The sequence below is a fragment of the Cornus florida genome, unplaced genomic scaffold, assembly GCF_030987335.1.
Source record: "Cornus florida cultivar Cherokee Brave unplaced genomic scaffold, ASM3098733v1 CherokeeBrave_3.0.0_Hap2_Chr07, whole genome shotgun sequence".
In the NCBI taxonomy this organism is placed as follows: Eukaryota; Viridiplantae; Streptophyta; class Magnoliopsida; order Cornales; family Cornaceae; genus Cornus; species Cornus florida.
The window spans coordinates 52,934,673-52,952,531 of NW_026775577.1; the positions used below are offsets into that span (position 1 = coordinate 52,934,673).

Here is a 17,859-nt window from a genome sequence, read left to right on the forward strand (position 1 = left end):
ATATATATATATATATATATATATATAAGTTATACACGAAAGTTGTATATATAAATTGAAAGCTTGGTAAATATGACTCAACTACCAAGTCAACTTTTTTACTCCTTATTGACCAATCAGTGAAAGAGTAACTGGAGAGGACTTTTTCCCCATACTCGATACTCTAAGTCACGCACTCACTTATGCGCGACTTTTTACAAGGATTAAAAAAAAAAAAAACAAACAAACAAACAAACAAACAAAACCTCGACTACTATGCTTCATAATATGGATTAATTGACCTACTAAAATTTCACTGTAAGCAATTGGACAGGTATAACATGAGAATTCCAAATTTTGAAAGGTGAAAAAACACACAAGACCCTTGTGTTGCGTTTGGCCGGTATACGAGAATTGAATGGAATACCCATTGCAACCATTCATTTATTTGGTATGCAATGTAAAGTATGAATGGGCATTCCATTGGAATGAAAATCCATTTCACAACTAAACCTATGGAATGAAATCCATTCCTAAGTAATTTTTTTTTTTTTTAAAAAAAAAAAAAAAACGAAGTTCCCAAAAAACCCTCATGTTCAAAGTCCAAAAACACTACCACCGCCGCTTTCCACCACCATCGTCGCCAACTTCCACCACAAAAAACAAGTTCCCAAAAAACCCTCATGTTCAAAGTCCAAAAACACTACCACCGCCGCTTTCCACCACCACCGTCGCCAACTTCCACCACAACCACCACCGCCTTTTACCATCGGCACTGCCACTGCCACTGCCACCATTGTTGCTTCCTTCAACCACCACACCGCCACCTTTACCGTCGCTGCCACCACCACCAACTTCTACCACTACCATTTTCAACCACCGCCACCTTTATTTCCTTCCACCACTGCCACCCCCGTCACCACCACCACCACTATCGCCGTCTTCCACCATCACCACACCACCGTCGTCTCTACTAACTTCCACCGCCGCCTCTACTAACTTCCACCGCCGCCACTACCTCTATCACTGTTGCCACCGTTATCGCCACCTCCTTCGCCACCATCACCGCCACTGACTTCCATCACCGCGAATGCCTTCCACCACCACCACCACCACAGTCACCTCCTTTTCCTTCCAATACTGCTATTACCTTCCACTACCTACACCACTTTCACCGCCATTACCTTCCACCATCATTATTTGCACCACTAAAGCCTTCTACCACTGCCACTGCCACTGCTATCGCTATCGCCATTGCCACCGCCACCGCCACCGCCACCGCCACCACCTTCTACCAACACCACCGTCGCCTTCCACTACCACCGCCATCATTTCTTTAAAAAAAATGATAAAAGAATGTTATTTTGTTAATTTAATTTATTTGTCATTAAGAGGAGTATTTTGGATAATTCAATTTGAAATTCATTATATTCTAAATTTTAAATTGATTGAATCAAATACTAAAATTATTATTATCATTTTATTTTTACACATTTCATATTTACAACCAAATAATATAATGAAAATGGCCATTCTATTTTATTCACATTCTCATTTCATTCCCGCTTACATTCGATTATATTCCTTCTTATCAAACACAACATTACTACTATTTTTGAAAGATAGTTGGGCATGGGTTTAAACACATACGACAAAATCCATAGACGGCTCAATTGGATAATCTAAATAATAATTTAAAGGATAATGTAAATAATACTTTAAAGATTGAATTGACAATTAAACAACAGCAAAAATACTCATTTGGTAAAACACAAAAGACAAAATCAATAAAGAACTAAATTTGATAAAGGGACCTAACCAATCCATTGCAAAACGCTATTGATTTATTTATTATTTTGTTCTTTTTGTTGAAAAACTCAACTACCGCAAAATAAAAGTAATAAATAGTAGAAATTTGCTAGGAAAATCAAGCCATGCAATTGTAAACTAACTCACGTTACGTTGAGCAAGTGCAAGAGTATGAGAACGAAAATCGAAATCTAAGTCTTACAAATAAGGAGGGAGTCATTGTAAGTCTAGGAGTGGCAATTCGTGTTCGCGGATCGTAATAGTAATCGTGTCGTGTCAATTTTTGAGTATTATATTAAGTAGCTCAAGTTGAACACGACCCGTTTAATAATTGTGTCATGAACTCTTAATATTATCCCGACCTGTTTATTAAACGGATTATTAATCGTATCATGAACTCTCAACACTGACCTGACCTGTTTATTAAACGGGTTACACATGTAACCCGTTTAATGACCTATTTTAAAAAAAATAATAACAAAAATAATAATAAATACTAAAAAAATATAAATTTTAATCAACTAAATTACAAAATAGTTTCTACTTTACAAAAGATTAAATTATAAGACACAAATTTATATAATAATTTTACAATTAAAATAAAAATTTATTTACGACATATATAGTTAAACGTATATAAACGGGTTATACGGGTTGAACCTTTCAACCCAAACACGACACGATTAACTAAACGGGTTAATCGTGCCGATCCGTTTATGACTCAAATCCGTTTAACTCGTGTCGTATTCGAGTCGAGTTGGCAAGTCGTGTCAACTTTTGCCACCCCTAGCCTAAGGGCATGTACTTCCCTTAACCAGATCTGTCCCTTATAATGTGCTATTTTTAAAATAAAATAAAAATAAAAAAAATAATATATATGAAAAATTTTATACAACCTAAATTTTTTAATTTTTAAAATGACCTCATTAACTTTTTCTTTATTTTTTCTTTAACTCTTCAAATTCTTTTAATTTTCTTAAGAAAAAGTCTAAATTTCCTCCCTCAATCGAACTCTGACTTTTTCTTTTCTTTCTTATTTATTTATTTTTTCTTACTTTTTAAAAATTTTCTTTTTAATATGCATATTTAAATAATTTTGATCTTTATCTTTTACATTTGTCGTATTATATATATATATATATATAGATATATTGTACTGTACCTGCCCACACAGAATGAGAGCTAGCGCGAAAAGTGAAGGTGTGAATGCACTCGGAGCATGAGAAACATATGTTGAGAATTAAATTGGAAATCTCATCTTAGCCCCACTATTGTACACGTAATGAAAACAAGTTCACACTTAGAGAAAATGATTGATCTTGGTGGGGACCAAAGCTACCCAAAACATTCAACACTAGTCCGCGTTTTAGGTAGAGTTTGGTTTTCGCATTCTGGAGAACCTACCGCTGCTCTTGAGAAATTAATTTGTGGGTACCACCATTGTAAACATCAAATATTTGGTGCGAAAGCAAAATTATAGACAAATATTTGGTGCGATGATTACATGGCTATATTTATATTTGTATATATATAGATATATATATATATATATATGTATGTTAAGATATATATATATATGTATGTTAAGATAAATTCACATTAATACATTCCTAAGTCATTTTTTACTTGATACTCCCTCCGTCTCAATATAAGTGTCACTTATGGGGAGTAGTAATTTTTAAGGGGACATGTGGGACCATGTATTGTTTGTCTGAAAAATTACTATGTTGCCCTTTTAAGTTTTAAATATTGAAGTTTGAAATTTAAACTCAAAAGATATTTTTGGAATGATGTAAAATATATTGTTTAAAAAATGAAAGTGGACACTTAGACGGACAAAAAAAGAAAGCATGACACTTATTTTGGGACAGAGGGAGTATTATTTAAGTGTAATACTAAGTATGCTATACTAACTATTACATCTGATGTAGGGGTGTGTAAAAAAATCGTCAAACCTGAAAAGTCAAATTGGATCGAATCAAATCGGGTGATATGGGCCGGTTTTATAGCGGTTCGGTCTGTTCATGGTTCTAAAATAATGAAAACATGAATTTTTTGTTCAGTCCCGAATTAGGGTCTTACAGAACCGGATCAAGGAATTTCGGCACAACAATCAAACGGGAGCCAATATTCATCACTATCAGATATTTTTTACTTTTACTTCTCCCAATGTTTTGATTTTGGGTGCGTGCCAACATTCCTCCACTATTTCATTTTTTTTTCTTTGCTCACACGGCCTCATTCACTTCTTAGTTTTCATTGTCGCGGGATTCAGTTGTTGATAAATCTCTCTCACGTAACCTTCGAAGTTCGGTTATCACTGTCGTCTGTAACGACCCACTCCTCCACGTGATATAATATTGTCCACTTTGGGCCTGAGCCCGCACGGTTTTACTCTTAAGCTTTACCCTAAAAAGTCTCATACCAATTGGAGTGACACACCTACATATAAGCACTCACCTTTCCCTTTCCCAGGCAATGTGGGATTGTGCAACCGTAACTTGCCAGTGTGATAGCCTGTCAGTGTCTTGCACCTGCTCATGGCACACCCGCCCACAGGTTCATCACAATCCACCCCCCTTGGAGGCCCGACATCCCCGTCGGCACACTTCCGGCTGGGTAAAGCTCTGATACCATTTATAACGACTCACTCCACCACATGGTATGATATTGTCCGTTTTGGGCTTGAGCCCGCACGATTTTGCTCTCGGGCTTTACCCCAAAAGGCCTTATACCAATTGAAATGGCACACCTACATATAAGCACTTCACCTTTCCCTTTCCCAGGCGATGTGGGATTGTGCACTCGTAACTTGTCAGTGTGGTAGCCTATCAGTGTCTTGCACCCACCCACAAGGTCATCACAATCCACCCCCCTTGAAGGTCTGACGTCCCCGTCGGCACACTTCCGGCTGGGTTAGCTCTAATATCATTTGTAACGACCCACTCCACCACATGGTATGATATTGTCCACTTTGCGCCTGAACCCGCGCGGTTTTGCTCTTAGACTTTACCCCAAAAGGCCGCATACCAATTGGAGTGACACACCTACATACAAGCACTTCACCTTTCCCTTTCCTAGACGATGTGAGATTGTGCACCCGTACCTCGCCAGTGTGGTAGCCTGTCAGTATTTTGCACCCGCCCACGGCACACCCACCCACAGGGTCATCACATCGTCTGTGACATCCTTTCTCACACTCACTCCCCCTTCTCTCTCACTTTCAATTCACAGATCTCTTAGTCTCACAGCATGTTTCGCTTCAAACACAACCAACAACGATAATGAATCAAGTTTCTTAGTTTTCAACCACTGATTTGTCATCCTTTTCAATTTCAGCAAGATTCAACCTTATTTTTAATTTCTAGGGTTTAGCTTTTAGGTCTATTTCATCCACTTTTCCCTCCCTTTTTCTCTTTCTATTTTAGACTTGGATTTGGAAATGTGAATGTTTTTATTATTATTATTTTTGTTGTAAATACAATTTAAGGGAAAAAAAAATGGGGAAATAAAATTCAACTAGAATCGTGGGACCAAACCAAACCATACCATTTTTTCACGGTTTGGGCTGGTTTGATTTCATGACTCATATAGTATGATCCGGTTTCAGAAAAAGGGAGCAGTTTAGTTATAAAAATCCTCAAAATTGGATCAAACCGAACCGCCTAATTTGATATAAGTCTGCAATACTAGCTACTAATTAGTGATAAATAAGGAAATTTCCTTTCCTTTCAAAATATTCAAATCAATAATAAACACATCTGTCTATAAAAATATCAGGCTTCAACGAAACATTGGAATTTGGTGTTTGCAATTGGTATAATTTTCACACTTGGAAAATAGTACAATTACTTGTCTAAAGGCAAATTATAATAATACTTTACAAGGTGATAGAGCGCCAATGAAGACATATTTTTTTTTTTCTTAGAGCAAAATGCAATTTTTTTTTAGCATTTTCTAGATTTGAAAATAACCATGATGAATTATCAAATTGAAAAGTAAAAACCTTGCAAATTGTTTTATGTTATGCCTTATTTATTTTGTTAAAGCATGGTTGAAAGTGGGTTATATTTTGACCAATATATATAACGATCAAGTACAAAAAACACCCTTAATGTATACTTTGCATTACACTTTCACCTCCTATTTGAAAAGGGGTGCTAAAAATACCCATATTCTTTTAAAATTATGCAAAAACACCCTTAAAACAGAAATCTGATATAAAATAATATTGTAATACTCGTTTTGCCCTTTTACTCTTTCGAAAATGTCCAAGGAGGTGTGTATGCTAATAACATTATAGTATAGGAGTGTTATGTATATATTAACTATATTTAACCAACTTTTAAGAATTTTCACTCACCTTTAAAAAAAAAAATTATCTCTATATATTTTCGCTAACAGTGTATTCTCTCTCTTAAAAAAACAAAATTGTTGTCATAATTGTCAAGTTAATGTACAGTATATCATATGGAATGAAAACTTCTGTTCCTTTTATAATTATAGAAAAGAAAAAAAATTATTCTTAATTAAATTTTAATACAAATATCAGTTTTCATTAAATATATAATTAAAAAAATTAAATTAAAAATACTTATTAATTATATATAAACAATATACATTTAATTTTTTAAACTTTAGAATTTACAATAAATTTTCACAAATATATATATATATATATATATATATATATATATATATATATAATATTCTTTACATATCAACAAATGGGTATTCAATCTTCATTGAAAAAAAAACACACACACACACAAATGGGTGTTTAATCACATACCTCCATCATATATTATTCAAATCTCAATAAAACCACATTCTCAATTAAATCTAACCGTTAAGATCAAATGATTTAAAACAACAACAGTTTATAAAGTGCAGAAAACAACCTTATAATATGTTTGTTTATAGTGTGTATCACTAAATGACCATTTTCTTCATTTCATAAAATGATGCATTTTAAAACAATATGTAAAATGTGTATATAAGGGCAATTTAGTCAAATTATAACTTAAATATGTCAGGAGAGACCTATTTGCACTAAATTGAAACTGTAGTGGTGTTTTCTGCACATGAGGGGTGTGATACACACTATAAGCATACAATATCGGTGTTTTTTGCACTTGACTCTCTCTCTCTCTCTCTATATATATATATGTATGTTGTATTAAGGTAAAGTGTATTATATAAAAAAAATTGTGCCCATATTATTTAGTATGTGCATATAAATCCTTAACATTTAAAAATGTATGTGAATTATCCTAATATCGGTTGACCATCAATTTTGACTAATTTTTTATTGGGTAATTTGCACTCACATCCCCTTAGGTTTGTGATAAAGACAGGTAGTTACAATTTAGGGAGTGCGTGATTCAATTGCCCTCTCAAGTTTGCAAACTTAAACAACAACACCCCAACCGTGATAAGAGTACGTAATTGCCTTTTGACTTATGAATTGACCCATTTAAATCATAAAAGTACAATATTAACTTTTTACAAGTCCTTTGATTTGACCAAAATGACCATTAGAAAAAAAAAAAAAAAAATTTCCATCATAGCCCTTGCAATTTTTTCGCAAAACCTTATTATAGTATTAAATTAAAATTATTTATGGTAATATTTTACATAAAAATTAAAGTTGGCCCCCTCAAATTTTTTGTAATACTCTAGTTATGGTACTAACTACTAAATCATAGATACTATTTAATAGTTGTTTTCTATATAAAAATTAAAGTTGATCTCTCTAATTTTTTTTTTTTTTTTTTAAATCTATATGATTTCCTGATATTAAATATAGTTTAATAATAAAATTACTTTTAACCCCTTCAAATTCCAATAAACCTCTTGCCATAAAAGATCAAATTTAGTAATATATATATATATATATATATATATTGTTATGGTAATCATTATAACAACATACTATATTTAGTCACACATATATTCACACACATACATAAATATTATTTGTTATGAATTAGAAAGAAAGAAAAAATTTATTCACTTGATAACAACAATGATTCAATCGACAACTTTTCTCTTCAATTTTATTACATATTATTTATAAACACATTTTAACAATATACATTAAACTTGCAAAAAAAAAATATTCTTACAATGATTTTATGTTATTTTAAAATTAAAAAATTCTTACAATGATTTTATGTTATTTTAAAATTTTAATTTTTCATTACTAGTTTGGCCCCACCAATTTAAAATTCCTCGGTTCGTCACTGTATGTATGCATATGGCGGCTACAACGGTGGAGTTTGACTTTTCTTTTCTTCTTTTTCTTCTTCTTCTTTTTTTTTTTTTGCTAAGGGTCATTTTGGTCAAATAAAAGGACCTATAAAGGTTAATATTGTACTTTAATAATTTATATGAGTCAATTCAGAAGTTAAAGGGCAATTAGATACTCTTACCATGGTTGGGGTGTTGTTATTCAAGTTTGCAAATTTGAAGGAGCAATTGGATCACACTCTTTCTAAGTTATATCTACCTGTCCTTATTGCAAACCTGAGAAGGTGTAAGTGCAAATTACCCCTTTTTATTTTATAAAATTTCAAAATCTATGTTCGGTAAAAAGGTAAGAAGAGGGGTGAAAAGAAAATAGGAAGGAATGAATAAATTTCCTTTATTCGGTTGAGATGATATAAGCAAAAAAAGGATAATAGAAAGATGAGTTATCCTTCCTCCTTCACAAATTTTCATCCATCTAAATATGCGCGGAAGATGGGAGAGATTACAAGTGAGCCTATTATAAAAGTTTTAAATTACTACATCACCGTTCATAAATATTTAATAAATCCTATAAATAAAGTAAGTGATGTGTTTAATGGTAAAAATAATTTAAAATTTATCTTTCATTTCCATTCTCTTTCATCTCACCAAACAAAAAGATTGAAACACTTAATTCCTTTCCTAGGTATGTCTCAGTCATTTTTTCTTCTCTTCATTCTATTCAATTTTTTTCCTTCCTACCGAAAATAATCTCTCTCTCATTATGAAATTAGTATATTTTATTTTTATTTTATCATAAATACATTTTAAGAAATCCTTATTTCCTCAAGTTAAAAAATGTACGATTTTTTGCACTTTACCTTAATATTATATATAAAAAAAATTGTGCCCATATTATTTAGTATGTGTATATAAATCCTTTAACATTTAAAAATGTGTGAATTACCCAAATATTGGTTGATCATCAATTTTGACTAAATTTTTATTTTATAAAAATTCAAAATACCAATGTTCGGTAGAAAGGCAAGAAGAGGGGTAGAAGAAAAATAGGAAGGAATGAACAAATTTTCTTTATTCGGTAGAGATTAGGCGTGACAAAATAAGTGAGGAACTATTAATCCACCCATATCTTTTTAATGGTTATGAGTGAATCATATTTAATTTGAGGTTAAAATGTGTTGGGTAATTTTTAATCATTTAATTTGAACGTCAAGATGGGTTGAATATGGTTAATTATATTCAACCCATATTTCACCCATCACATAAGAAACACACAACACACATCTATTCTATATTGCACTCAACTCATTTCTCTATCTAAAATTCTTTCACTCACAATCCTCTCTCTAAATTTGTCTCTCATCAATCCTTCTCTTTCTAAGTTTCTCAAATTTCTTCTAAAAAAAAATAAATAATAAAAAAATAATTTTAAAAATTTTAAAAAATTAAAAAATAATTTAAATAATTAAAAATAATTTTAAAAATAAAATAAAAATAAAAAATTTTAAAACCTTTTGAAAAAATAATTTAAAATTAAATTAAAAAATTTTAAAAATTAAAAATTTAAAAAATAATAAATAAATAAAAATAATAATTACATTATAAATCCATGCCTGCTAGTCAAAATTATGTGGTCCCATGTGGTTTCTTAATAGTTCTAGTTCAAGGTATTCCATAATTAATTTTTACCTAGCAGTTCTTATTTTTAAGAGTGTTGAAGACAATCATTGAATACATTTTTATTTTCACCATAATAGGATCCTTCTCCATTTGCCTGCAGATCTCTTCCCTCTCTCTCTTAAATTAGATAGAACCAGTAACAATTTGAGAAAATTTCAATTTAGTTTATGGGTGATTAACTTTAAATTATTTAAAATAAATGCAATTTTTTCCCTGACGCACAATTCAGATTTGAATTCTCCAAAAAATTGTGCCCAGTGAGAATAAATTTAACAGAAAACTATTGGACCATAGATAAATGAAGTTGTTTTTCATTGCAAAGTACGTTCTTTTTCTTTTGAACAGTCACATGTGACATGTGAGAAATTACATGGACGACGTCGGGTTCTCTTAGTTGATATTTCGTCATTCTTGATTTTCTTCTTCTTTCAATGATTGTAGATTTTATCTTTAATAAAATTATTGTATTTGTGAATTTGGAGTCAAGGTTAGTTCAAATACTTTTACTGTTAGATGTTTCGTTATACTATTTTTGCATAAATTTATAAGAAAACAGAAACGGTATCATAAATCCATGCGTGCTAGTCAAAATTGTTATTTTTTTTATTTGATATATATACTTTAATTTATTGCTTTCATATATTACACATACAATAATTAGTTGATGGTTCGAATTTATAACTCTTATCTCTCCATTACTAAATTTTCATTATTTTTTTTGAAAGTGTAAGCTATTTCTTAACAATTTTTTTTATTTTTTATTTTTTTATTTGATATATATACTTTAATTTATTTCTTTTATTAATATACACACATACAATAATTAGTTGATAGTTTATATTCATAGCTTCTATATTCATAACTCCTATCTCTCCATTACTAAATTTTCATTATTTTTTTGAAAGTGTAAGCTATTTCTTAACAATTTTTTTTTTTTTTTTTCATTTGATATATATACTTTAATTTATTTCTTTTATTAATATACAAACATACAATAATTAGTTAATGGTTCATATTCATGACTCCTATCTCTCCATTACTAAAATTTCATTATTAATAAAGTTGTAAATATTTGGTAACTAATCTTACATTTTTAATTGATGGTTCGTATTCATAACTCTTATCTCTCCATTACTAAATTTTCATTATTTTTCTAAAAGTATAAAAAAATAAAGAAAAAAAATGAAAAATTAATAAAATAATAATTAATAAAAAATAATAATTAATGGATTCACGGGTCATAATGGGTTAACCCTGTCTATTTTCAACCCGTTTTGAACGGGATTGAGTATGGGTATTAACCCGTATTGACCCACCCATTTTCAACCTAACCCAAACTCGACCCAACTCGCTCATTTGCCATCCTAAGGAAAGAAAGGATAATATAAATAATGAGTTATCATTCTTCCTTCATAAATTTCATCCATCTAAATATGGGCGGAAGATAGGAGAGAATACAACTGAGCCTATTATAGAAATTTTAAATTATTACATCACCCTTCATAAAGCCCATAAATAAAGTAAGTAATATGTTTAATAGTAAAAATAACTTAAAATTTATTTTTCCGTTTATCCTACTTATCAAATTTAATTGTCAGTTTTTTCCATTCTCTTCCATCCAATTGAAACAAAAAGAGGGAAACACTTAATCTCTTCTCTAGGGATGTCTCGCTCATCATTTCTTCTCCCCATTCCATTCAATTTCTTCCTTCCTACTGAACAGAGAAAATAATCTCTCTCTCATTATGAAATTAGTATATTTTATTTTTATTTTATCATAAATACATTTTAAGAAATCCTTATTTGCTCAATTTAAAAAATGTACGAATTTTATTTTTGTTTTTGTTTTTACACCATAAAAAATATTTGCACAGTACCTTAATGCTATATAATTTAGAATTTCTTGCACTTTACCTTAATATTATAAAAAAAATTGTGTCCATATTATTTAGTACGTGTATATAAATCATTAACATTTGAAAATGTGTGTGAATTACCCCAATATCGGTTGACTATCAATTTTGACTAATTTTTTATTTTATAAAAATTCAAAATATTACCTATGTTATGTAGGAAGGAAAAAAGAGGGGTGAAAGGAAAATAGGAAGGAAGAGATAAATTTCCTTCATTCGGTAGAGATGATATATATATATAAAAAAAGGATAATAGAAAGAATGAGTCATTCTTTCTCGTTCACAAATTTTCATCCGTCCAAATATGGGCGGCAGATAGGAGAGAAAAAGAGTGAGTCTATTATAGAAGTTTTAAATTACTACATCACCCTTCATAAATATTTAATAAATCCTATAAATAAAGTAAGGGATGTGTTTAATGGTAAAAATAATTTAAAATTTATCTTTTCTTTTATTCTACTTATCAAATTAAATTGTCAGTTTTTTCTATTATCTTTCATCAAATCGAACAAAAAGAGGGAAACTCTCTTCCCTAGGATATCTCAGTCATCATTTCTTCTCTCCCTTCCATTAAATTTTTTCCCTTCCTACTGAATGGAAATTTTAGTATATTTTATTTTTATTTTTATTTTATCATAAATACATTTTAAGAAATCTTTATTTGTTCAATTTAAAAAATGAACGATTTTATTATTATAATTTTTTTTGTAAATATTTGCACATTACCTTAATGTTATATAATTTAGAATTTTTTGCACTTTACCTTAATGTTATATAAAAATATACTATAAAGCAATTTATTTTTGGAACTCAAATAGAAAAAAAATGAGCTGAATTATTTCGATCTTAAGTCATCTCAATTTTAGATATATATCTTTTTCAAATACTTGATTTTTTCATTTTTTTTAATAATTGAATGAAAGATGGAAGTAATTTATAGTAATTCTTTTGTAGTTTAGGGATTTTTTTCAAAGTTTGATATATATATATATATATATATATATATTAAAATTTATCTTTTTTTGCTTTTTCAGTAAGTTGAGTGGTTGACAACCCACTCCATGATTGTCTATGTTAATCTCGTGGTATCCTGACACAGGCAATAATTAAATGCTCCTAATCTCTTCTTATCCTCTGACACATAATTAAATGCTCCATTGGAGACAGTGCTAGCTGTTTGAGCATGATTGGCCTTTGAAAGGACTATTATGTCCTGCCTTCCAATTAAAAGGACAATCAAATCCAATATAATTTTTATTTAGAACAATAAAATCACACCTTAATTAAGTTCATAAATTCACTAACAATAATTTTTTTATTATAGCATTTCCTCTCTCTCTTTTTTTTTTTTGGGAAACACATACAGCACCTCCTTTTTTTTCTCGTAAAACATAATTTCAAATATATACTTAATTAATTTGTCAAATATTTTATAGAATTACTAATTTGGTGATTATGTGCTTTTTCACTGGCATTTTAAATTGATATTTTCTCTCCTTCTTTTTAGTTGTCTTTATTATTATTATTATTTTGTTGGGTTGTTTCCATAATAGTTGTTTCATTTTAAGAAGTCAAAATAAAAAATATAAAGGTAATCTTTTCTTGATTACTTTAAATTTTTTTTAACTTATAATATACATATTTAAACTTGAAAGAACAATTTCATAATTTTATAAATAAATTACAGAATAGTCTAACAAGTCTTTTAACAAATTTTTTATATTTATTAATTATAAATCTTAAAAGGGAAGTGCTTGGGTCAAACACCTAGTGTTTATACGTCTCGAATATTTACATTTATTATGAAGTAGTATTAATTAATTTGTTAAATATTTTAGAGAATTGCTTGCTTTTTCATTGTGATATAAATTGATAATAACAAGAATTTTAACAAACTTCTTATATTTATTCATTATAAAATATATAAAATGGGAGTGTAAGAGGTCAATTGTGGAGTGCTAATAACAACAAAAACTACATTTATTGTAAAATAATATAAAATTATTAATAAATAACGAAGCTTCCTCAGTTGTCTTATTAAATAAATCATATTGGTGTATTTTAAATTTTTAACGTAGATTTCGATGGCTTTTGTGCTTCCTTTCTGGGATTAGAAGGCCAAATGTCACGTTTTCGGTTCCGCACAGATATACTATATAAGATAGGGTGCCAGTGAGAGAAGTTTATAGAGAGAGAGAGAGAGTTTTAGAGAGAGAAAACAATGGCGACTCTTACATTTCCTCAATCAGTTTCTGCAGCCGAGGATTGCGAGCAACTCAGGAAAGCCTTCACAGGTCTCAATCTGATCTTGGCTTGATTTGCACTTGATCTGCTCCAAAATTCAAAATTCATAGCTAGACATTCTCGATCTTTGTATACAAGCATATCTATATATACAGATGTATAAATGTGTGTGTGTGTGTGTGTATATATATATATATATATATATATAAGTATGTGCGTATGGTGGATCAGATGCTTGATGTTATTTTCAGGCTTTTAGCATGAAAATATTCACTGTTGATTTGACTATATTGAGTATAGCGTGTTGGTCATGTTTGATTTGATAATTTTTAGTGTTCTGTTGGTGTTAGATCGTTGATTGACTCTGATTTTAAAAATTAAAAATTCTCTTGAACTGTTGATTTATGTCAAAGAAATTTGCTACATCATAGAAATTGTGATTGCGTAGAATTTGTTGTCATTTTTGTTTTTATTTAAAGAATTCTTCTTTATGCTTACATGTGGTTGATTTAGGGGTGTGGTAGGACATGATCGTTAATTGCGGAAGATAAATTTTTTTTATTTTTTATTTTTTATTTTTTATTTTTTTAAGTCACACCTAGTAGGATAGGGCTAAGAGCGTCTCTCTAGTTTGAGAGCCCAACATTGTTTAGAAAAATTATGTAAGTTAGGGCACAATTTCTATGTGATCTACTACTAGTTTAGAAAAATATGTAACTTAGGTCACAATTTCTATGATCTACTACTTATTAGTATGGTGTTAAAAACGAAAGATGTGATCTTTGATTTAGTGAGAGGATATGCGGAAATTGTTGGATGATTGAAAGTTTTTCTCATCTCTACATTGGGTGCATTAGTTGTGGTTATTCAATCATTCCGAGATATGTTGATACGATGGAATTGTTTCTCTCTAACCTTTTACCTTTTTACTGTATGATGATACCTTTACTGTAGGATGATGCCTTTACTGTATGATGATGAATGATGAGGTGGGCTGTTGTGATCAATATATGTGCAGGATGGGGAACAAATGAGGCTTTGATTATTCAAATTTTGGCTCATAGGAGTGCAGCTCAGCGCAAACAGATTCGCGATTGTTATGCTTCAACCTATGGAGAAGATCTCTTGAAAGATCTGGACAAAGAACTCTCTAGTGACTTTGAGGTCAGTTTTTGATTTACTTTTTTTTTTTTTTAAACTTTTTTTATATTAGTTTTAAATGAAAATGCTTTCCATTGCCATTTATGAATTAGCACTGCCTCTAGGAATGCTCATGACTACTGCTGCTTATAATTTGTTTGCTCCAAACAGCGGATAGTTATGCTATGGACATTGGATCCAGCTGAGCGCGATGCATACCTGGCTAATGAAGCTACAAAGAAGTTTACTGCGAGCAACTCAGTTCTAATGGAAATTGCTTGTGCTAGGTCTTCGCATCATCTATTCTCGGTGAGGCAGGCTTATCACGCTCGTTATAAGAAATCCCTAGAAGAAGATGTTGCATATCATACTACTGGGGACTTCCGCAAGGTATATCCCTAAATTTCCAGGCCCTTGTAGATTTGGTGTAAAATATTTTTAGCTTCTATTGTTTTCTATGTATGGATATATATATAAATTTTTGGTTGTAGTTTAGATGAAGTCTTCTGATTAGAAGATGGGGAAAATAATGGAGATTGCTTTATTGAGGTGCACAATTTAGTCACTAAAGCACCTTAAGCATGATGCATTGATTATGGATTCGAACAGTAATTTGCTGTAGTTTAAACTGATATGGGGGTACCAAACTTCTACTTCTCAAAGAGAAGTCAGGCTTCGAGCCTTAGTAAAGGCATGTGTGTGTGAGTACCAACTGGAAAAAAAAAAGAAAAGCATGATCATCTACTGTTGGGTGGGATCTTATATGGATATAAAGCTAATAGCTAATGGTGAATGGCAGAACCAATTGGATTCTTAGTTTTTTTGGATATATTATTCATGAAATAAATCATTGAAAAGGTTTTCTGATAGAATAATCCTAAATAAAGTTCAATTAACCCGCCCGACTTACCAGGCTCACATATGAGCTTCAAGATGATACTTGGATCTCCACAAAAATTAATTTATGGCATTACTCTTGAACAAGTTAGTTAAAAAGACCAGAAAATCGGGACTCAAGTATAATTGTGTTTTGAAACTTGCAAGCATATGTTGATTTATTCAATATAAAATTTTGTCATCTCTTTTGTGTAACTTTGAAACATGTGTTGGCTGGTCATTTACTGTTATTTTAATTCCCACACAGCTGTTGGTTCCTCTTGTGTGTGCATTCCGCTATGAAGGAGATGAGGTGAACATGACATTGGCAAAATCGGAGGCTAAGATACTTCATGAGAAGATCTCTGATAAGGCTTACAACCACGAGGAGCTTATCAGGATTCTGAGTACAAGGAGTAAAGCACAGCTTAATGCAACCCTCAACCACTACAACAATACGTTCGGTAATGCCATCAACAAGGTATATTTCTTCTTTCCAGTCTTCCAAGCATTCCTAGAATCATGTTGTAAAGTAATCAAGCAAAATTGTGCAATTATTTAATCTTGATTTCCATATTTTTATTTTTGAAATGCCTGAGAAATAGAAATTTATATATATGTAATGTTTTTTATTAACTAAGAATGTTTGTAGAAGCTATTTTGACTTCTAAAAATTTCACATTAACCTTATATTTGAACTTCTACATTAAACCTTATATTTGAACTTCTAACCTTAACAATGTCAACTCTTATTGACATTCAAGATTGCCTCTTTGGTTGGAAATTGATGCATTGATTATGGGTTCGAACAGTAATTTGCTGTAGTTTAAACTGATATGGGGTGTGTGGTTGCAGAATCTGAAGACTGACCCCAAGGATGAGTACCTCACTCTACTCCGAGCAACAATAAAGTGCCTGACCTGCCCAGAGAAATACTTTGAGAAGCTTCTCCGATTGGCCATCAACAAGACTGGTACAGATGAGTGGGCTCTCACTCGAGTCGTCGCAACTCGTGCTGAGGTCGACATGCATCGTATCAAAGACCATTACCAGAAGAGGAACACTGTCCCTCTGGATCGTGCAATTGCTGGAGACACCTCTGGAGACTACGAGAAAATGCTTCTAGCCTTGATCGGACATGGGGATGCTTGAGCATACTTCCTTGCTCTGCTTTGAGAGTTACTTGCAGTGTGAGCACTGTTTAATGTCTATTATTATCTATTCTGCTTTACCGTATTGTCGCATGTAATGCTGCTGTGTTTTGTGGACTCTGTTTTTATGTACTTTTCCCGGTTTGATGAAACTTTAAACTAGAGAAATATGGCGTCGTGTATTCGTGCTGCTTTTCTCCTGGTGTGTGCTTTATTCAATCAGGTGTGCCATGGACCTGAAACAATCGATCAAATTCAGCTTAGCAGAGGCCAGAGGGTCCCAATTGTTCTCCAAGAGGCCATAAAAGAGTACCCTTCTGTTGGTTCCCTTCATTTTTTGATGGTTTACACACGTACTGTCACACGCTAATGTCGCACAAGGAACTCTAAGCATCAATCTCTTCTCATTTGAAAGAGAAGACGACACTATTTTGGCTAGTGGGTCCTGCTTTTGCATTAGCCTTGACTGCTTTTACAGGAGGACCCATCAAGGTGGGTGTTTTTTTCACCCCGCTTCTGGTAAATATGTGAATCAAAATGTCCTTGAACCTTTTGATCAAAAGATGAAAATGATCCTCATAAAAAGACCAAATACCCCTCCTTTCATTTCTCTTGCAAAGATCAAGTACCGCTAAATTTGCTTCACCTTTCAGTGTTTCTCACATCCACAAACTCCATACTCTGGTCACAACCTATCCAACTTTCTTCTCACAATCTCTTATTTTCTTACAATAATTAATAATTTGAAACACGGTTAGCCTGGTTGGAAAAGACTTGGCCTTGGTGCCTCATGAAGTATCATTTCAGGATCGATT

The 17,859-nt window shown here is 31.3% G+C and overlaps 2 protein-coding genes across 2 annotated transcripts; one reads left to right on the top strand and one right to left on the bottom strand.

Annotated features, from left to right (window-relative positions):
• Window positions 1-666: 666 nt before the first annotated feature.
• LOC132266221 (uncharacterized) lies at window positions 667-1,061 on the bottom strand. The gene is made up of 2 exons (XM_059767074.1): window positions 980-1,061; window positions 667-842 (listed from the first exon to the last, which is right to left on the bottom strand). Exons 1-2 carry the CDS (start codon window positions 1,059-1,061, stop codon window positions 667-669), a joined length of 258 nt encoding a protein of 85 aa, XP_059623057.1.
• Window positions 1,062-13,725: 12,664 nt separating this feature from the next.
• Window positions 13,726-17,212, top strand: LOC132267210 (annexin Gh1-like). Its single transcript, XM_059768304.1, has 5 exons — window positions 13,726-13,927; window positions 14,896-15,041; window positions 15,189-15,407; window positions 16,162-16,374; window positions 16,749-17,212. Exons 1-5 carry the CDS (start codon window positions 13,855-13,857, stop codon window positions 17,043-17,045), a joined length of 948 nt encoding a protein of 315 aa, XP_059624287.1. The 5' UTR covers window positions 13,726-13,854; the 3' UTR covers window positions 17,046-17,212.
• Window positions 17,213-17,859: the final 647 nt, after the last annotated feature.

Excerpts from the sequence above, each read along its gene's own strand:
- LOC132266221 (XM_059767074.1), bottom strand. The coding sequence starts at position 1,061 with ATGGAAGTCAGTGGCGGTGATGGTGGCGAAGGAGGTGGCGATAACGGT. Across the intron at positions 843-979 it reads AGGTAGTGGCGGCGGTGGAA|TGGTAGAAGTTGGTGGTGGT; the intron begins GTTAGTAGAGGC and ends TGAAAATGGTAG.
- LOC132267210 (XM_059768304.1), top strand. The coding sequence starts at position 13,855 with ATGGCGACTCTTACATTTCCTCAATCAGTTTCTGCAGCCGAGGATTGC. Across the intron at positions 13,928-14,895 it reads ACTCAGGAAAGCCTTCACAG|GATGGGGAACAAATGAGGCT; the intron begins GTCTCAATCTGA and ends ATATATGTGCAG. Across the intron at positions 15,408-16,161 it reads CTACTGGGGACTTCCGCAAG|CTGTTGGTTCCTCTTGTGTG; the intron begins GTATATCCCTAA and ends ATTCCCACACAG.